General features: G+C 45.2%; 1 protein-coding gene across 2 annotated transcripts in view; it reads left to right on the top strand.

The window, feature by feature from the left end:
- Window positions 1–22,525, top strand: part of NMUR1 (neuromedin U receptor 1) — a 245,406-nt gene that overhangs the window by 53,651 nt on the left and 169,230 nt on the right. Inside the window, exons 1-2 of one of the 2 annotated variants that reach the window (XM_073589318.1) lie at window positions 16,617–16,799; window positions 20,518–21,456. In XM_073589318.1, the coding sequence (XP_073445419.1) occupies window positions 20,541–21,456 (916 nt within the window). In that variant the 5' untranslated portion in view covers window positions 16,617–16,799; window positions 20,518–20,540. Of the gene's footprint in view, window positions 1–16,616; window positions 16,800–20,517; window positions 21,457–22,525 lie in introns of those variants that run through there. The other variant, XM_073589317.1, reaches the window with a different exon arrangement.

The raw sequence follows: 22,525 nt of genomic DNA, 5'->3' as shown, positions 1-22,525 counted from the left end.
GACAGGGAACTGCTCGCCATTAAGTTAGCCCTGGAGGAATGGAGGTATTTGTTGGAGGGAGCTGTACATCTGTTTACAATCTACATGGACCATAAGAACCTGGCATACATTCGATCGGCACAGAGACTCAACCCTCGGCAGGCCCGTGGTCCCTGTTCTTCGGCCAATTCGATTTTGATCTGCACTTTCGTCCCGGCAACAAGAACCTTAAAGCCGACGCTTTGTCCAGGTCCTTTCTCTCGGCAGATATGGAGGAGGAACCCACGCACATCTTGGATCCATCCAGGCTCATCACGGTGGCACCGCTCTCCTTAGTTTCGTCACCTCCTGGTAAGATTTTGGTGCCCGAGAGGGATCGAAGACGGGTCTTGCGCTGGGGGCATGCTTCCAAACTTGCTGGTCATGTCGGTCTTAAGAAGACACATGCCCTTGTGTCCCGCTACTACTGGTGGCAGACTCTTCTCCAGGATGTCCGAGGTTTTGTCGCCTCCTGTCCGTCCTGTGCCAAGAACAAGGTGCCTAGGCAGCTGCCTTCCGGTCTCCTTCATCCGCTTTCAGTTCCCTCGGCTCCTTAGCAACACATTGCCATGGATTTTATTACCAATCTACCCAAATCTGCAGACTGTACTGTCATCCTTGTGGTGGTAGACAGATTCACTAAGATGGCACATTTCATCTCTCTCCCAGGGTTACCTTCAGCACCTGACCTGACGAAAGTTTTCATTCATCACATCTTCCGTCTTCACGGATTGCCCCAACATATCGTTTCGGACAGAGGAGTCCAATTCACCTCTCGATTTTGGAGAGCCCTATGCCGGTCTATGGACGTCACACTCGACTTCTCCTCATCTTACCATCCACAGTCCAATGGTCAAGTGGAGCGGACTAACCAGAATTTGGTAAACTATCTCCGGCACTTTTCTAATGCCCACCAGAACGACTGGTCTGACTTACTCCCATGGGCTGAGTTCGCCTACAACAATCATCAGCGAATCGTCTGGCAAGTCTCCTTTTTTTGTCATCCACGGGCAACACCCGGGTGTACCTCTACCGGTTTCTCCTGCCTCGGGTGTACCGGCGGCTGATCTTCTGTCCTGGGATTTCTTCAGGATCTGGCAGGAGACCAAGGCCGTCCTTGAGTTAGCACGTGACAAGGTAAAGAGACACGCTGGCAAAAGGCGCTTGGATGCCCCGCCATATCATCTGGGTGATAGGGTTTGGCTATCCTCCAAGTTCATTCGTCTAAAGGTCCCTTCACATAAACTAGGGCCCCGCTACATTGGACGCCTTGAGGTCTTGGCTCGTATTAATGATGTCTCCTACAAACTGCGGCTTCCCGCCTCAATCCGCATCTCTAATTCATTCCATGTGTCCCTTCTAAAACCGGTCATCATCAACCGCTTCCATGCCTCTGCTACTCAGTCGCCCCCGCCTATCTCCGCTGACGACGAGTTCGAGATTAAAGACATTCTGGCTATGAAAAAGCAATGAGGAAGGACCTTTTTTCTGGTCCATTGGAAGGGCTTTGGTCCTGAGGAGAGATCCTGGGAGCCTCGGGAGAATATCCAGGCTCCTCGAATTTTTGCTAAGTTTTTTTCCAGTCTGCGGAGGGGGGCGCGTAGGGGGGGTACTGTCACGCTGCGGCCGCAGTCTCCGCCGCGGCCCCCGCTGGTTCCTGCACCCCTGCTGCTGCCGTCCCGGCCTCTGGTGGCTTCCACGCCACGGTCTCGCCTGCCTCGGCCCTCACCGCGGCTCCCCCGTTCCCGTCACTCTTACCCTGCACTCGCTCCTGCCCGATCTCCTGTGCTCCAACAGGCGCGCGCCTCCGCCTGGCTTCCTGCTCCTTGACGGGTGCGCGCCCACACTGAAGTCAGGAGCACGCGCACCCTCCATTCCCCCTGATGGCACGCACTCTCCTCAGCCTGCGCCAGCAGGGGTCGTGACCCGGAAGTCCCTGACTAGATTCCCTATATCAGGCCGCCTCTTCCTCCTGACGGTGCCTGATGATCGCTTGAGCCCTGCTAGTGATCCTGGCCCCCTTGTCTCTGTGCGCACCCCTGCTCCCAGATTGTCCTCAGCTAATATTTCCTCTGCGCTGTTCTCTCTCTTAGGATCCAGAATCCTGAGGTCCTGTTCCGCCCTGTCCTGGTCTCTCAGCTGTGTTCTCCAGTCCGTGTCTGCTTCTTGCCGTCCCATCCGTGTTCCTGATCTGTCCGCCAGCCATGTCCCTCTCCTAGGGAGATTATCTGCCAGTATCTCCTGTGTCCTGCCGGGTTTCCTGAGTTCTTTCCCTGGGTACCAGCTGCCGTGGTGATAGTTACTCGCGGGCCTGCCCCAAGCACTCCCTGTATAGGGGGTGGTCCACCTGGTCAGCTCGCCCGTGGGAGGTTCGTTGCCACAGTCTAGCGGGTCCACTCCCGGAGTACTACCAAAGTCTCACAACAGGTTTTCTAAATTTTCTTAAAGTGAAAAATTACCAATAAATTTTAGGCTTTCTAATAGCCTAACAAACTAAAAGAATGTTTGAAAAATGATGCTTATAAAGAACACCGTGACCACAACTCAAGATGGTGCTGAGGTTAGGTTCCCAAACCGTTAAAGCATCAAATATGAGCATCTGGAGGCACGTTTGCCCCTCTCCTATATACTGACAAGCTCATTACCTTAGAGAGATCATTCTCCTCAATGCCTAAAGCACCATCGTCCTTTCTGATAGATGCCTATAAGCTCTACACAATCTATATACCACACGTAACTGAAGAAGGTCACATTGACCGAAACGTCTTTTTTCGTGTACTACAATAAACCGCCTTACAAATACCTTTAAGTTGAGTGCTAGGTTCATATTTGTTCAAAAATGATGCTGACATAAAGTAGAGAAATAGGAAATGTTCATAAACTAGTTTGCTATTCTTATCTAGTATAACCCCTTCACAACATGCGCTGTACTAATACTCCGCATGTCGTGTCCTTCCCTTTGATGTGGGCTCCGGTGCTGAGCCCATGTCTTTCCCAGCACATGTCAGCTGTTTTGAACAGCTGACATTTGCCTCTAACTGCCGTGGGTGGAATCACGATCCACCCGCAACTGTTAACTGTTAAATGCCACTATCAATCTCTGACAGCAGCATTTATTGTGATTGCACCAGAAGAGCGTCACTAATCCTGCCCATCGGAGCCCATGTCACATGACCGTGGGTCGTCAATGGGTTGGCATGACAACCCGGGGTCTGCAGGAGACCCTTGTGGTAGTCATTGTAAGATTGCTATAAGCACCACCCAGTTGTTGGCTCTTATAGCAAGTGAGCATTTCTGCTATACACAGGCAATCTGATCATTTCTTGTGTGTGGCAGAGGCAATCTGACAACTGCAGCTGTTAGTCTCCCTCCATTCGCCCCATTCAAGTTAAAACAATTAACAAAAAAATAAATATACACATATTTGGTATCTGTCATGATCCAGGATGGGGTTTGTCTTTGGCCCGTCCTGGTCAGACAGGGGTTAATTGTTTCTGCCTCTCTCTGGCAGAGGGCGGCTATTTAGTGCTCACTCGACCTGGGTCCGGTGTCAGTTATACTCCTGCCCTTGGCTGAGTTAGTTGACCTCGTGCGTACGTGTGCCTTGTGCCTGATAACTTGTTGCTTGTTTGGTTTTGATCCGGTTCTGTCCCTGTTACGAGTTCTGCCTGTCCCTCTTGTACTGTGCTACCTCTCTGTGTATGACCCTCTGCCTGTGACTTGACTATTCTCTGCTCGTCCCTCTGGTACCGCACAGTCCTCTCCGTGTGCGACCTTCGCTTGTCTGACATGCGTTTTCCTCTCCTCTACTACAGTTGCCCTGCAGTAGGTACATTACATCATCTGCAGCAGTAGGACGCTAAGCCCCGCCCCCTGCAGTCACATGATCGTAGGTCCTGGGACTCCTTACTATTTTCAGTGCCGCAGGTCCTGTCTGCTTGAACGATCATTACAGTATTGGATCCCATGCTCTCCCATAGTGTGGGTAAGTCACCCTGCTCTGCGTGGCAGTTTGCCGACGCTGACAGGGTCCTGACATCAGAGTCCTGACATTATAACTAATTGTTACCATTTTTTTTTTTCCTCTTCCCTTCTCCTGTCTGTGTGATGGATCCTATGCATGCTCTTTCTGAGCGGGTAAAGCACCTCACTCAGATGTCTCAGAAACTCCTGGGGGAACAACTAGCCCTGCCTCAGTCTCAGCAGCTGATCGCTGACACTGTGCAGGGGGTTTTATTATCGGGGGATCGGGATGTTACATTAGTTTCCCCTGAGTCTCCAGTTAAGTTACCAGATACCTTTTCTGGAGATAAAAAGGAATTCAAAGTTTTCAAGGAGGGCTGTAAGCTTTTTTTTCATTGAGACCACACTCTTCTGGGGATGAAAGTCAGAGAGTGGGGGTCATTATGTCTCTTTTATGCCCCTGAGCGTATGACTGTGGATGCATTGTTTGAGGCCCTGGGGCATATTTATGATGAGCCTGATTGGATGCGTATGGCTGAGGACATGGTGATGAGTGTGTGCCAGGGGAAGCACTCAGCCGAGTGGTTTTGCTCAGAGTTCAGACGCTGGGCTGCTGAAGTCTGCTGGGATGATGCCGCCCTCCGGGGTTTGTTCCGTAGAGGCCTGTCTGAACATCTGAAAGATGCCTTGGTTCTCCACCCTCCACCTGATTCCCTGGAGGAGGCTATGACACAGGCCGTCCGAATGGATCGCAGGCTACGGGCGAGGGGAGTGATGCAGATTGAGACCCCGTTATTCTCCCAAGGAAGGGGAGCCAGTCCTACATTGGAAACCATGGAGATGGGAACCATCGACCTCAAGGAGAAAGAGAGGAGACAACGGCGCTTGGGAAAATTCTGTTTTCACTGTGGCGATTCTGGACATTGGACAAAGGATTGCCCCTCCTGTCCACTGACCAACAAGCGGCTGAGCCCGGGTGATTGTCGTGGAGGTCACCCAGGCTCTCAGGTACCTTTTTCTCCATTTTCAAAAATGTTGTTGCAAGTGGAACTTTGTTGTGGGAGTGTCTCCACTTCTGCCTTCGTGGATTGCGGATCGTCGTTGAACTTTATTGACTCTGACTTGGTGTCCAGGTGTAAGTTAGGGACAGTTAGGCTGGAGACTCCTATCCATGTTGTTGCCATTGACAAAACACCACTGGTTAAGAATGACATCATATTTCTTACAGATGAGTTTCTCCTTAAAGTGAGTTCCTTGCACCAGGAATGTATTTCATGCTTTGTTATGGGGACCATCAGGCCCTGCGGGTTCCCCTGGTTACAATTACATAATCCTGTGATTAATTGGGAATCTCGGGACATTGTTAAATGGGGTTCCCATTGTTCTGAAAGATGTCTTGCTACTGTGTCTGTGTCGTCCGTTGGTCTGGAAGGTATTCCAGAGTACCTAAAGGACTATGCGGATGTTTTTTCCGAAAAAGAGGCTGAAGTTTTACCACCATTGTTGATTGGGTTCAACCTTGTGATTTGAAGGCTCTGCAGTGTTTCCTAGGATTTGACAATTATTATCGCAAATTTATAAGGGGGTTCTCACAGGTGGTTAAACCCCTCACAGACATGACTCAAAAGGGGGCCGATATCAAGAATTGGTCAGCCACAGCGATAGAGGCGTTTCAGTTTTTAAAAAAATGTTTCATGTCTGCTCCGGTTCTTATTCTACCGGACCCGTCTGAACCATTTATTGTTGAGGTGGACACCTTAGAGGTGGGGGTGGGGGCAGTGTTGTCCCAGGGACCCGCCACTTTGACTAATTTGAGACACTGTGTCTTTTTCTCGAAGAAATTCTCCCCTGCAGAGAGAAACTATGATGTTGGGAATCGAGAACTTCTGGCCGTGAAGTTAGTCTTTGAAGAATGGAGGCATTTTTTGGAGGGAGCTGTCCATCCTATAACCATAATTATGGACCACAAGAACCTAGCTTACATTGAGTCAGCTAAAAGCTTGACTCCTAGACAGGCTAGATGGTCACTTTTTTCCCGATTTCACTTCTCTATCACTTTTCGGCTAGGGTCCAAAAATGTCAGAGCTGATGCCTTGTCATGCAGTCTAGATCCGGTGTCCCCCCTGAACCTCCATCCTCCATTCTTCAGCCCGGGGTGGTGGTGGCAGGTATTTCAAATATGTTGGAACGGGAGATTCGGGAAGCCCAGTCTCTTGCACCTCCGGCTAAGCCGGTGGATAAACTTTTCGTACCAGCTCGATTTCGTCTCAAGGTCCTCCGGGTGTTCCATGACTCAGTTCTGGGTGGACATCCAGGGATCTCGGCTACCCAGAAGGCCATCGCTAGAATATTCTGGTGGTCTTCTTTAGCCTCTGATGTTGGGGAATATGTGTCTGCTTGTGATGTTTGTGCCCGTGCGAAAACCCCCCATAACCGGCCGGGGAATTGGTACCACTGCCAATTCCTGAGAGACCATGGACCCATTTGTCCATGGATTTCATCACCAACCTTCCCCCCTCCAAGGCTAATACCGTTGTTTGGGTTGTGGTGGACAGGTTTAGTAAGCAGGCACATTTTGTACCCTTGGCGGCTCTACCTAATGTGGAAACATTGTCCAGATTGTTTGTTGAGCATGTGGTACGGTTGCATGGGGTACCCTTGAATGTGGTGTCTGATAGAGGAGTACAATTTGTTTCCAGATTTTGGAGGGCATTTTGTAAGAGGTTGGGTATTGGTCTGTCCTTTTCATCCGCTTACCATCCAGAGTCTAATGGGCAGACTGAGCGGACCAATCAGTCTCTGGAGCAAATTCTGCGTTGCTTGACCTCAGCTCGACAGGATGATTTGTGTACTGTGCTACCTTTGGCCGAGTTTGCGTTTAACAACCGCATTAACCAGTCTACGGGTACATCTCCCTTTTTCTGCAACTATGGGTTTCATCCACATTTTGGAGAGTTTTCCCATTTGGACTCTGGGTGTCCAGGGGCTGATGAGACTATCCAGTGGTTGGGGGAGGTAAGGTGGGAGGTCCAGAGTAACATTACAAAGGCCCAGGATAAATATAAGTTTTTTGCAGACAAAAAATGGTCCATGGGGCCGGTGTTCCAGGTTGGGGATAAGGTATGGTTGTCTACCAAGAATATAAGGCTCAAGGTCCCCTCTGCGAAGCTTGGACCTAAATTTATTGGTCCCTATGAAATTACCGAAGCGGTTAACCCGGTGGATTTTCGGTTGCATCTCCCGCCATCTCTACGGATCCCCAATGTTTTCCATAGGGCCCTTTTGAAACCTGTGGGGTCCTGTGGGGAGGGATCATTGTCTTCCCCACCACTGGTTTTGGTAGACGGGCAGTCTGAGTATGAGGTGGAATGAATTGTTGACTCTAGGTTGGTCCATCGTGCCCTTCAATATCTTGTACATTGGAAAGGCTACTGTCCTGAAGACCAGTCGTGGGTTCCTGCTCGATCGGTTCATGCGGATCGGTTGGTCTGGGCCTTTCATGCCAAGTATCCTGAGAGACCCGGGGGTCCAGTGGCCCCCCGTTGAGAGGGGGGTACTGTCATGATCCAGGATGGGGTTTGTCTTTGGCCCGTCCTGGTCAGACAGGGGTTAATTGTTTCTGCCTCTCTCTGGCAGAGGGCGGCTATTTAGTGCTCACTCGACCTGGGTCCGGTGTCAGTTATACTCCTGCCCTCAGCTGAGTTAGTTGACCTCGTGCGTACGTGTGCCTTGTGCCTGATAACTTGTTGCTTGTTTGGTTTTGATCCGGTTCTGTCCCTGTTATGAGTTCTGCCTGTCCCTCTTGTACGCTACCTCTCTGTGTATGACCCTCTGCCTGTGACTTGACTATTCTCTGCTCATCCCTCTGGTACCGCACAGTCCTCTCCGTGTACGACCCTCGCTTGTCTGACCTGCGTTTTCCTCTCCTCTACTACAGTTGCTTTGCAGTAGGTACATTACATCATCTGCAGCAGTAGGACGCTAAGCCCCACCCCCTGCAGTCACATGATCGTAGGTCCTGGGACTCCTTACTATTTTCAGTGCCGCAGGTCCTGTCTGCTTGAACCATCATTACAGTATTGGATCCCATGCTCTCCCATAGTGTGGGTAAGTCACCCTGCTCTGTGTGGCAGTTTGCCGATGCTGACAGGGTCCTGACATCAGAGTCCTGTCAGTATCACTGCATTCAGAATTGCTTGATCCATCAAGTTATAAAAAGAATTAATCTGATCGGTAAACGGCATAGTGGAAAAAAGTCAAAAAGCCAGAATTACATTATTTTGGTCACCACAACATTGCATTAAAATGCAATAACTGACAATCTAAAGATAGTATCCGCACTAAAATGGTATCATTAAAAACATCAGCTTGGCTCAAAAAAATAAGCCCTCACCCAGCCCCATATCATGAAAATTGGCGATGCTACTGTTCTCGGAAAATGACACATTTATTTTCTTTTAACAAACTTTTGATTTTTATTTCATCATTTAAATAAAAAGCAACCTAGATATGTTTAATGTCTACAAACTCATAATGACCTGGAGAATCATAATGGCAGGTCAGTTTTAGCATTTGGTGAACATGGTAAAAAAAATCCAAAAAACAATTGTGGAATTGCACTTTTTTTGCATTTTCACCGAACTTGGAATTTTTATTCCTGTTTTCGAGTGCATGATATGGTAAAACCAATGGTGACGTTAAAGAGTACAACTCATCCCACAAGAACAAGCCCTCATACAGCCATATTTATGGAAAAATAAAAAAATAAAAAATAATAGATTAGTTTAAGATTAACACACTGGGGCCAGTCCACTTGGACAGAGAAGGAAGGTCCACTATTCCCAGATGCAGCTGGTGAATAACAGGTTCTGTGCTGGTGCCTGTTTAAAAGAGCTAAAGCTGATAAGAAAAGAAATACACTGCGCTATACTGGGAACTGAAAAAATAATATAACTGAGTACTTACTTGCTGGTGTGTGAAAAAATCACGTGGTGGTGGATGTATAGCAGTATTCTGAGACTATTCACCTTGTCATAGATGTATATTGCCATGTCTACTTTACATCTGCACAATTTTGGAAACAAAAAAATTTTTTTGTTAGGAAGTTATGAGGGTTAAAAGTTGACCAGCGATTTCTCATTTTTACAAAAAAAATTTTAGGGACCACCTCACATTTGAAGTGAGTTTGGGGGGTCAATATGACAGTAAATACCCAAAAGTGACACCATTCTAAAAACTGCAGCCCTCAAGGTACTCAAAACCACATTCAAGAAGTTTATTAACCCTTCAGGTGCTTGACATGAATGAATGGAATGTGGAAGGAAAAAATAAACATTTAACTTTTTTTTCACAAATATTTTACTTCAGGACCAATTTTTTTCATTTTCACAAGTATAAAGAGAAAATAAATCACTATTTTTTTGTGCAATTTCTCCCATATATGCCGATACCCCATATGTGGGGGTAAACCACTGTTTGGGCGCACAGCAGAGCTCGAATAGGAAGGAGCGCGGTTGACCTTTTCAATACAGAATTGGCTGGAATTGAGATTGGATGCCATGTCGCGTTCAGAGAGCCCCTGATGTGCTTAAACAGTGGAAATCCACCACAAGTGACACCATTTTGGAAACTAGACCACTCAAGGACCTTATCTAGATGTGTGGTGAGCACTTTGAGCCCCCAAGTGCTTCACAGAAGTTTATAATGTAGAGCTGTGAAAATAAAAAATCATTTTTTTTCACAAAAATGATCTTTAAGCCCCCAATTTTTTATTTTCACAAGGGTAAAAGGAAAAAACTGGACCCCAAAAGTTGTTTTTCAATTTTTCCTGAGTATGCTGGTACCCCATATGTGGGGGGACCACTGTATGGGCTCACGGTGGGGCTTGGGAGGGAAGTAGTGACGTTTTGAAATTCAGACTTTGATGGAATGGTCTGCGGGTGTCATGCTGCGTTTGCAGAGCCCCTGATGTGCCTAAACAGTCGAAATCCCCCAATTCTAATTCCAACCCTAACCTCAACACACCTCTAGCCCTAATCCAAGCCCTAACCATAACGGTAACCACAAACCTAACACCAACACACCCTTAACCCTAATCCCAACCCCAACCCAAGCCCCAACTCTAACCCTAATTTTATCCTCAATCCTCACAAAAGCTTTAGCCCCCAACCCTAACCCTAACTTTAGCTTAACACTGGCCCTCACGCTAGCCTAACCCTAACTTTACCTTATCCCTAACTTTAGCCCAACCCTAACTCTAACTTTAGCTTAACCCTAAACCTAACTTTAACCTAACAATAACCGTAACTTTAGCCTAACAGTAACTCTAACTCTAATCCTAACTCTAACCCTAGCAGTACCCTAACCCTAACAGTAACCCTAACCCTAACAGTAGCCCTAACTTTAGCCTAACCCTAACAGTAACCCTAACTGTAGCACTAAACCTAATAGTAACCCTAATTATAGCACTAACCCTAACAGTAACCCTAACTATAGCAGTAACCCTAACTATAGCACTAACCCTAACAGTAACCCTAACTATAGCAGTAACCCTAACCCCTAACAGTAATCCTAACCCCTAACAGTAACCCTAACCCTAACAGTAACCCTAACTCTAACAGTAACCCTAATCTTAACCCTAGCAGTAACCCTAACCCTAACAGTAACCCTAACTATAGCACTAACCCTAACCCCTAACAGTAATCCTAACCCCTAACAGTAATCCTAACCCCTAACAGTAACCCTAACCCTAACAGTAACCCTAACTCTAGCAGTAACCCTAATCTTAACCCTAACAGTAACCCTAACTATAGCAGTAACCCTAACCCCTAACAGTAATCCTAACCCCTAACAGTAATCCTAACCCCTAACAGTAACTCTAACAGTAACCCTAACTCTAACAGTAACCCTAACAGTAACCCTAACAGTAACCCTAACTATAGCAGTAACCCTAGCCCCTAACAGTAATCCTAACCCCTAACACTAACCCTAACCCTAACAGTAACCCTAATCTTAACCCTAGCAGTAACCCTAACCCTAACAGTAACCCTAACTATAGCAGTAACCCTAACCCCTAACAGTAATCCTATCCCCTAACAGTAACCCTAACAGTAACCCTAACAGTAACCCTAACTATAGCAGTAACCTTAACCCCTAACAGTAATCCTAACCCCTAACAGTAACCCTAACAGTAACCCTAACTCTAATAGTTACCCTAATCTTAACCCTAGCAGTAACCCTAACCCTAACAGTAACCATAACTATAGCACTAACCCTAACTAGAGCACTAACCCTAACAATAGCACTAACCCTAACAGTAACCCTAACTATAGCAGTAACCCTAACCCCAAACAGTAATTCTAACCCCTAACAGTAACCCTAACCCTAACAGTAACCCTAACTCTAACAGTAACCCTAATCTTAACCCTAGCAGTAACCCTAACCCTAACAGTAACCCTAACTATAGCAGTAACCCTAACCCCAAACAGTAATCCTAACCCCTAACAGCAACCGTAACAGTAACCCTAACTATAGCAGTAACCCTAACCCCTAACAGTAATCCTAACCCCTAACAGTAACCCTAACCCTAACAGTAACCCTAATCTTAACCCTAGCAGTAACCCTAACAGTAACCCTAACTATAGCAGTAACCATAACCCCTAACAGTAATCCTATCCCCTAACAGTAACCCTAACAGTAACCCTAACTATAGCAGTAACCCTAACCCCTAACAGTAATCCTAACCTCTAACAGTAACCCTAACCCCTAACAATAACCCTAACCCTAACAGTAACCCTAATCTTAACCCTAGCAGTAACCCTAACAGTAACCCTAACTATAGCAGTAACCCTAACCCCTAACAGTAATCCTATCCCCTAACAGTAACCCTAACAGTAACCCTAACAGTAACCCTAACTATAGCAGTAACCCTAACCTCTAACAGTAATCCTAACCCCTAACAGTATTCCTAACCCCTAACAGTAACCCTAACTCTAACAGTAACCCTAATCTTAACCCTAGCAATAACCCTAACCCTAACAGTAACCCTAACTATAGCAGTAACCTTAACCCCTAACAGTAATCCTAACCCCTAACAGTAACCCTAACAGTAACCCTAACCCCTAACAGTAATCCTAACCCTAGCAGTAACCCTAACCCTAACAGTAACCCTAACTAGAGCACTAACCCTAACTAGAGCACTAACCCTAACAGTAACCCTAACAGTAACCCTAACTATAGCACTAACCCTAACACTAACAGTAATCCTAACCCTAACAGTAGCCCTAACACTAACAGTAAACCTAACCCTAACAGTAACCCTAACTATAGCACTAACTTTAACCCTAACAGTAATCCTAACTCTAACAGTAACCCTAACAGTAATCCAAACAGAAACCATAACCCTAACTATATCACTAGCCCTAACCTGCAGTATCTGCTTTTTTATATTGAGGCAAGATCACTGCCTGGCACATCTGTTGGCAGCAGCAGTTGTCACACTGCTTCTCCTCTGATCTCTCACTGACAGGAGATCAGAGACGAAACAGCGCTACTGTGAGGTAGATCGCCAGGAAAGTTTGTTGCTACAACAAACTTTCCCAGTGTTCTTTCTCATTGGCTGCTGTAACGCTGGTGTCATCAGGACCTGAACCAATCAGGTCTCGATGAGATCAGGGGTCACAGGAAGCATTGTGTGCACCAGGATCCCCTCGTTATAAGGTACGTGGGGGCCTCGAGGGGGGCACAAAACTGCCGACCGTAGACAAACGTTTATCTACCGTCGGCGGTCAAGAAGCAGTTAACTTAACTTTACCACTAAGCACAATATGTCATGAAAACGGCCTTGGTTATTAAGCTCAAAATTGTCTCTCATTAAAGGGTTAAAGAAATTTAACACCATCAATGCAAAAAATATCATATCAAAACAGCTTCATTATGATCCTTTTAGAAAAATATCTAATTGTAAATCTATTAAACTTATAGCGAAAGTACATTTAAGATCAAATTCTTTACAGCCCTTTGCTTAAGAAACCTATTAGTTACTAGAGAAGAGCTGTTGGCATCCAAACTAACATGTATTCTCAGTGATATCCCAAGGTTATACAAGGCCTAGTGAAGATCAATATTTATAGAAATGACCCTACGGCAATGTAACACTTAGAGATAAATCTATATTTATGGAATCACTGAGAAATGTTAGATCTCTATCTTTTACAGAATAACATATGTGCAGGTTGTTTTAGTTGAAGGAAAATAGATATTGTTTTGGAATGTTAAACAAATTTGCACAAATGTATTCAAAATATCAGTTCCAAAAGACAATTATTTTTAAGTGTACCTGATAAATGGTGTATGAAACCTAAATGCCCCCATATACATTAGCTGTATGTCGTCCAAACCCACTTGATGTAACCAGGCTCAACCGACAGACTAGTGTCTATGAGGGCTTTCCGGCTTTCCCCCAACAGATGACCTTGGGAGAGATAATAATCTGTAATGTACCATAGTAATTGAGAAAAACCAGCACTAAACAATGTGTAGCATACCTTGTGAAGCTTAGTCAGCAGACCAGCAGTATGTGGGCTTTCATGATCACAGGAGCAGCACCGGGAATGAACAGCATTGTGAAAAATCTAAGCCAGAGAGTAATGAATAGGTGGCACTCCATGAGCAGGTACAGAAGTGGACAACGGCCATTTTGCATTGATCAGACGCTTCAATGGGTCCATGTGTGGTATTTGGACCAGTTGAAGCATCTAATCGACGCAAAATGGAAAAGAAGAATGCTTTATTGGATCACGGAGTGCCACCTATTTTTTCTCTGTGGCTTGGAGATAATAATCTGGCATGTCCGATTTTGGACTGCTGATCCGTTTATTGTCTTAACAGGATAAGCTGCTGTCAGAGAAGCCTGATAGCGGCTCTCTCGTGGAAAACACAGGATTACTAGGCAGATCGCGCTCTCCTGCATATGGAGGAGTTTGGAGACATAGCTACCGGCAGAACCGTCGGCTTTCATACAGTATATTATGCATAACATACAAGAGCAACTCTAGGACAGAGCTATATAACCTCACATGTCACTTGTTTTTAGGCCTCTGTTATGCACTAAATGTTCCAATATGAGCCATGAATGCCATTACGCTGAATAATTTAATGTTCTAGTAGAAGTCCAGATTTTTTTTCTATTTTGCTTGCTACCTTTCAGCATGTATTCTTCACAGCTGAGATTCGATGTTCATGATACAGTTTACAGAATATAATAAAATCACACTGTATTAAATATATTGCTCTGTTTGCCAATTGCTTTACATACGTCCAATGCATATAAAGTTGATTGGTCATAAAGAGATATCAAACTTTATTTCTTCAATCATCTCTCTTTTCATTAGCCACTAGCCAGAAATAGCACTCCCTCCTGTGTACACTCCATTATGGCAGGAGGACTATTCTATCAATAGCTTGTTATTGTCATGTAGTATGCAGGTATGAAATGAGGAACAGACAAAAATATATAATGCAGTTACACACCTGTTACAATGAGTGCACTCCATTAAACATCTACTGCCTTTGTCGTGCAACACATGCAAAGGTTGTTAAATAAAAACATAGAATTATGATGTATGAAAACGGGTCATTAGGTGTGTACACTTCATGTGATTTGTATCTTTTTAGTATTATTTTATTTTGTTAATTTGGATTCTTTTTATCATGTTCTTTATCCTACGATGAAATGTTATCCTTCCTGGACTTGTCTAATATGTACAGTTGTGGCCAAAAGTATTGACACCCCTGCAATTCTGTCAGATAATACTCAGTTTCTTCCTGAAAATAATTGCAAACACAAATTCTTTGGTATTATTATCTTCATTTAATTTGTCTTAAATGAAAAAACACAAAAGAGAATGAAGCAAAAAGCAAAACATTGATCATTTCACACAAAACTCCAAAATGGGCCAGACAAAAGTATTGGCACCCTCAGCCTAATACTTGGTTGCACAACCTTTAGCCAAAATAACTGCGACCAACCGCTTCCGGTAACCATCAATGAGTTTCTTACAATGCTCTGCTGGAATTTTAGACCATTCTTCTTTGGCAAACTGCTCCAGGTCCCTGATATTTTAAGGGTGCCTTCTCCAAACTGCCATTTTTAGATCTCTCCACAGGTGTTCTATGGGATTCAGGTCTGGACTCATTGCTGGCCACCTTAGAAGTCTCCAGTGCTTTCTCTCAAATCATTTTCTTGTGCTTTTTGAAGTGTGTTTTGGGTCATTGTCCTGCTGGAAGACCCATGACCTCTGAGGGAGACCCAGCTTTCTCACACTGGGCCCTACATTATGCTGCAAAATTTGTTGGTAGTCTTCAGACTTCATAATGCCATGCACACGGTCAAGCAGTCCAGTGCCAGAGGCAGCAAAGCAACCCCAAAACATCAGGGAACCTCCACCATGTTTGACTGTAGGGACCGTGTTCTTTTCTTTGAATGCCTCTTTCTTTCTCCTGTAAACTCTATGTTGATGCCTTTGCCCAAAAAGCTCTACTTTTGTCTCATCTGACCAGAGAACATTCTTCCAAAACGTTTTAGGCTTTTTCAGGTAAGTTTTGGCAAACTCCAGCCAGGCTTTTTTATATCTCGGGGTAAGAAGGTGGGTCTTCCTGGGTCTCCTACCATACAGTCCCTTTTCATTCAGACGCCGACGGATAGTGCGGGTTGACACTGTTGTACCCTCGGACTGCAGGGCAGCTTGAACTTGTTTGGATGTTAGTCGAGGTTCTTTATCCAACATCCGCACAATCTTGCATTGAAATCTCTTGTCAATTTTTCTTTTCCGTCCACATCTAGGGAGGTTAGCCACAGTGCCATGGGCTTTAACCTTCTTGATGACACTGCGCACGGTAGACACAGGAACATTCTGGTCTTTGGAGAAGGACTTGTAGCCTTGAGATTGCTCATGCTTCCTCACAATTTGGTTTCGCAAGTCCTCAGACAGTTGTTTGGTCTTCTTTCTTTTCTCCATGCTCAATGTGGTACACACAAGGACACAGGACAGAGGTTGAGTCAACTTTAATCCATGTCAACTGGCTGCAAGTGTGATTTAGTTATTGCCAACACCTGTTAGGTGCAACAGGTAAGTTACAGGTGCTGTTAATTACACAAATTAGAGAAGCATCAAATGATTTTTTGAACAGTGCCAACACTTTTGTCCACCCTCTTTTTTTATGTTTGGTGTGGAATTATATCCAATTTGGCTTTAGGACAATTCTTTTTGTGTTTTTTCATTTAAAACAAATTAAATGAAGATAATAATACCAAAGAATTTGTGTTTACAATCATTTCAGGAAGAAACTGAGTATTATCTGATAGAATTGCAGGGGTGTCAATACTTTTGGCCACAACTGTAGATGTTGAATTTTCCCTCTACATCAGGATCAAACATGTTTCAGGCTACTACTCTGTTGGTAAATGGGACTTAGTAAAAATATGAAAAAAAAACAATCTATCGTGGAGCTGCTAAATGCATGACAATGCCATAGTCAACCCATATGTCCTGCAATAATAACAAATAAGAAGTCATAAAAATGGTACATTAATGAAAAAGGAATAATGATTAGTTTAATGTTTGCATGTTTTTAAATTAATACTTGCAATAATGTGTTGTTTTTCTCTTACAGACATATTTATATACAGTATATGAGGTAATATCATGATCTCAGCCATTATTTAAAAGGACTTCAGGACACCACTGGGATTGTACTTTATTACACACATCATAAAATATATAGAGAGACGTCAACTGTTCTGCATGATTTAAGTTAAAGTAAGTGGATCTGTCATGATCCAGTGTTGGATCTGGCGGTATTAAAAGCACAAAGTGAACTTTTTTTACTTTGGTTGAGTTCAAAGGTGTTTTGACTGTCCCCGGTGGTGGTTAGCGGTATCGCACCATAGGTTTAGGTTAATGTTCACTTAATTAGGGATCAGGTGTGACTCCCTATAAAGGTGTGCTTAGGGGGTTCACTCACCGCTGGTGATATTTCTTTCTGAGTTGTTGGAGAGCCTGGTGGAAGGATGGAGCGGGATAGGAGTCCTGCGCAGTCAGCCAGAGAGGATGAGTGCCAGCTAATGGTGTCTGCAGGAAGGACTGGCATGGCTTGGTGGAGTCGCAGTTTGTGGTGTCGGCGGGAAGTGCGGGCATGGCTTGGAGGAGTGGCGATTTGGAAGAGAGTTGCACTCAGCATGCTCTACTTGGTTGCTGAGAACTGGACTCGAGCATGCTTGGATTCTTGGCAGAGGCTGGACTCATCTTGGGACTCTGTGTACTGGACTGCTGCAAGTGGTGATGGACTCTGCTCCCAGGCTGCACGATGGTGACGGATCCAGTTATGTGATGGATCAGGGTGGAGGAGAAGATGCACACAGGTGGTGGGCTCTGTTGCTAGGAGCGCACGCAACAGAGCAAAGATAAGTGGTGGTTTCCCTGTATTGTCTCTTTCCTCATGTGTGTTGTTAGTGCAGTGGTGGGATTAGTCTCCGCACCGACCTATTCCCTAGTGAGGGTTTAGGCTCAGGGCGAGCAAGGGCGTTAAGGTACGCGTGCGGCGACAGGTGCGGAGCCTGTTTAGGGAATGTGAGGAGTGTAGGGACACTGGCTCAGGGGAGTGCAGGAGGTCTCCATTTCTCCATTCCCTATCGCAGGGCCCACCATTGTTAAAGTTACCCAGGTTCCCCCCTTATTATTTAAATGCGCCTTACAGGAGGCGGTGTTTCCAGATATGTATGCATGGCGTGTAATACCTAAATCCGCCAGGTGGAGGCGGCGTATCCACCTGCACGCTTTATTATTTAAATTCGCCCCACTGGAGGCGGTGTATCCAGGGTCACGTGTGTTATGGGTTCGCCTTGCGACATCATCTGCGTCCTGACATACGTGACCATGACATTATCACCAGCCCTACTTTTTTTTTCTGGTGAGCTTTGGCCATGTGGAGACCTGTGGTAATTGCTGCCGGTCCTCACTGAAGTGCTGTGGGGAGCGGCAAGGTCTGTTTAAGCCGCTGCAGCAGCAGTTATCAGGGTCTGGGGCCTCTACTCAGATAACCAGAGAATCAAAAATGGCGGCTGCGGTCTGGCAAAAGCCCCTAGAGTCGCTGCTGGGGAGCAGGACTGGTTCATGCAGGCGGGCGCACCCAGGCAGGTGGGAGGAATGGTGCCCCACGGAGCTGCCTGGTATTCCCCGAGGTGAAGGGGTACGCCCCTGTGGTGAACTGACTGGTGTGAGAGTCCGCGGGGTTTTACGCCAAATCTTCATACCATCGTAGAAGCCGCCCCTCCTGGTCGTGTGGAGGCGACCAGTGAGAGTATATTTCCTCCATTTCCCGGTCCCCTTCTCCTCCTGGTGTGTGCAGCAGATGTGCTGCGGGGGAGTAGGGACAAATTTCTACCCTCGCCATTAACCAACCCTAAGAGGCGCAGTCCTCATGGTGAAAGGGTTGGAGGGTGGTGTCCCTTGGTGAATAGTGGGGGTGTGAGTGTGGTGACACAGGGGGACGCCTCGGTCAAGTCCAGAGTGAGTTCACCAAAAAATGACAAATGTATGTGTGCAATAAACGTTCAGGTCCGGACCTGTGTGTGAACGAGCATGTATGGGTGCCACCAAAAAACATCTTGTGGAAATATGTTGTGGAGTCTGATCAGCTCTGAGCAAACCTACACATACATTAACTCGTTCCCCAGGTCGGCGCTGTGGAGATGAGTGGTGCCTCCAAAAGGAACATATATTGCCAATATCAGCGGTGTTTGTCATAAACCTGAAGTGTCAGGGAATGGTGGGGTGAACTCAGGGTCTGGGCATCCCCGCTGTAGGTGTTTCCCTAATGAGGGGTGGTCTTGAGGGTCCAGAGGCCCCTCATTAAGGAGGGGGTACTGTCATGATCCAGTGTTGGATCTGGCGGTATTAAAAGCACAAAGTGAACTTTTTTTACTTTGGTTGAGTTCAAAGGTGTTTTGACTGTCCCCGGTGGTGGTTAGCGGTATCGCACCATAGGTTTAGGTTAATGTTCACTTAATTAGGGATCAGGTGTGACTCCCTATAAAGGTGTGCTTAGGGGGTTCACTCACCGCTGGTGATATTTCTTTCTGAGTTGTTGGAGAGCCTGGTGGAAGGATGGAGCGGGATAGGAGTCCTGCGCAGTCAGCCAGAGAGGATGAGTGCCAGCTAATGGTGTCTGCAGGAAGGACTGGCATGGCTTGGTGGAGTCGCAGTTTGTGGTGTCGGCGGGAAGTGCGGGCATGGCTTGGAGGAGTGGGGACTTGGAAGAGAGTTGCACTCAGCATGCTCTACTTGGTTGCTGAGAACTGGACTCGAGCATGCTTGGATTCTTGGCAGAGGCTGGACTCATCTTGGGACTCTGTGTACTGGACTGCTGCAAGTGGTGATGGACTCTGCTCCCAGGCTGCACGATGGTGACGGATCCAGTTATGTGATGGATCAGGGTGGAGGAGAAGATGCACACAGGTGGTGGGCTCTGTTGCTAGGAGCGCACGCAACAGAGCAAAGATAAGTGGTGGTTTCCCTGTATTGTCTCTTTCCTCATGTGTGTTGTTAGTGCAGTGGTGGGATTAGTCTCCGCACCGACCTATTCCCTAGTGAGGGTTTAGGCTCAGGGCAAGCAAGGGCGTTAAGGTACGCGTGCGGCGACAGGTGCGGAGCCTGTTTAGGGAATGTGAGGAGTGTAGGGACACTGGCTCAGGGGAGTGCAGGAGGTCTCCATTTCTCCATTCCCTATCGCAGGGCCCACCATTGTTAAAGTTACCCAGGTTCCCCCCTTATTATTTAAATGCGCCTTACAGGAGGCGGTGTTTCCAGATATGTATGCATGGCGTGTAATACCTAAATCCGCCAGGTGGAGGCGGCGTATCCACCTGCACGCTTTATTATTTAAATTCGCCCCACTGGAGGCGGTGTATCCAGGGTCACGTGTGTTATGGGTTCGCCTTGCGACATCATCTGCGTCCTGACATACGTGACCATGACAGGATCTTTCTTTACAGATTTGTTCTGAATCTGATACAGATTGGTTGCAACATGAGGGCACAATGCCAATAAAAAATATTTCAGAGATCTGTTCCTGAAAACCACAGACAAATTGATGCTGTCTGTCTATCTAGAGTTATGTGAAAAAGTGATTGCCCCCTTCCTGATTTCCTTTTGCATGTTTGTCATACTTAAATGTTTCAGATCACCAAACAAATTTAAATATTAGACAAAGATAACACAAGTAAACACAAAATGGAGTTTTTAAATGAAGATCTTTATTTTTAAGGGAAAAGGAAATCCAAACCTACAGGGCCCTGTATAATTGTGTGACTTTTTCACCCAACTGTATCTTTCTATCTGGCCATTGATTAGAACACAGCATTGCGTTTAATATTTTTACGTTCATGTTATTTTATACACTGTACATATACTAATTTTGTAAATATACTTTTTGGCTTCTGTCATAAAACTATTATTATTTTTATTATTTTCTTTATAGGTTGTTCCGTAATAAAGTGAGAAATGACTTACAACTTAAGAAACTTTACAGACCTGGAACTTTCACAGCATCACAAAGATATTCCTCATAGTTTTAACCAAGTTGAATCTAATCAAAGTACAATAAACCACAGCATGGAGTTCTGTGGGATAAACCCTGCGGAGCGTAACTTCACAGTAGAAGAACTGCTTTTGAGATGTCTGGGACCCCGTCGATCCAACTACTTTACCCCAATTTGCGTGATATACCTTCTTATTTTCACAGTTGGTGCTGTGGGGAATACTTTAACATGTATTGTTATTATCAAACACAAGATCATGAGGACTCCTACAAATTATTACCTATTCAGTCTTGCAATTTCTGATTTGCTGGTCCTCTTGTTAGGTATGCCTCTAGAGCTTTATGAGCTGTGGAGTAATTACCCTTTTCTTTTTGGAAGAAGTGGATGCACATTTAAAACTCTTTTGTTTGAGACAGTATGTTTTGCCTCAATATTAAATGTAACTGCACTGAGTGTGGAGAGATACATTGCAGTGGTTCATCCTCTTCGGGCCAAGTATGTAGTAACCAGGAACCACGCTAGGAAAGTCATTATTACCGTTTGGGTTATGTCTATTATTTGCTCTATTCCCAACACCAGCCTAATTGGAATCTATGACCTGAATATTCCCGGTCTTGGAGAAATACCTGGCTCCACTACATGTATTTTGGTAAAACCAAGATGGATTTACAACCTTGTTATTCAAATTACCACCATATTTTTTTTCTTCTTACCAATGTGTACAATTAGTATTCTATACTTACTAATTGGCCTCCAACTTAAAAAGGAGAAAATGCTGCAAGTTCTAGAAGCTAAGTCTGGTGGAGATGGAGACAGTTATCAAAATGTTAGACTTCAACAAGAGAAAAGCCGAAGAAGGCAGGTGACTAAGATGCTATGTAAGTAATTTCTTGTTTTTCTACTTAAATTATTTAGTGGTAGAAATTTAAATATGTTAAAATATTATCAATTTCATGTATTCCTCTTCATTTGGGTGATATTTTGAAGCCTGTACTTGGAGTCTGACACCTGTCAATAGGACTCCCACGGACAGTCTTTGCAGTCTTCTCCACTTAGTAGATAACACTTTGGTGTTCACCTTTTTACAGTAATCTGGTCTTTGCTGCAAAGACTACCAGTTTGCATCTTTAGAGTATTGCTGGCCAGTGGATCAAGTTGGCAGTGGTATATTTGTCAAGCCAGACTGAATGAGAGGGATGGAGCCAAAATCAGCAGACAAAGCTAAGGCAGCCAGTGTAAAGTCCAAGTATCAATCCAAATGTCAGACAACAGAGAAATGGTAAACTACCGAGTACAAGAATTAGGCATCAGGACAAAAAGGGGGGAGACAACAGGCGCAATAGGCGGATGATTTAGCGAATCCTGCTTTGAGCAGGGGGTTGGACCAGATGGCCCAGGAGGCCCCTTCCAACTCTACGATTCTATGATTCAATAGGATATTATCCATTAGGCAAGTACAACTGAAGGAACAGGTCACTGGATACCTTTTACTGTTGTGAAACCCACAAGTGAGGAATAGAAACAAGAAACAGCCGCTGCAACACCATCAGGGCAGGAAACCTGTCCTGTTAGCATTTGTTTTGAAGATAGGAGTGGTGATTTGCGCTCCCTAAAGATATTCCCAGTAAGGATCCAGAGGACATGGTGTAGATAAAGCGGTTTATTTTTAACGTGTTAAAAACACAGGTTGTACTGAATCTTTTCCCACAAAACTGTAAAATCCATCTGCTCAGCTCCCCCGACTCTATAGCATGGTGCGTGCAATTTTGACTGCATTTTGATGGTGACAGGTTATCTTTAAGTATGTAACATTTAATGTGTTAAAATACATAAATAATTTTGTGCTGTTTAAATGTCTACCAATCTTTGTATTTATATTGAATCTATGATTGTCTATGAACTTTCATGTGTAAAAACTATAGACCTGAGTTTTACACAGTTAAATAT

The sequence above is a fragment of the Dendrobates tinctorius genome, unplaced genomic scaffold (assembly GCF_039654945.1).
Source record: "Dendrobates tinctorius isolate UK_male_01 unplaced genomic scaffold, ASM3965494v1 ptg000107l, whole genome shotgun sequence".
NCBI classification, from domain to species: Eukaryota; Metazoa; Chordata; class Amphibia; order Anura; family Dendrobatidae; genus Dendrobates; species Dendrobates tinctorius.
This window is presented reverse-complemented; position numbering and strand designations above follow the sequence as displayed.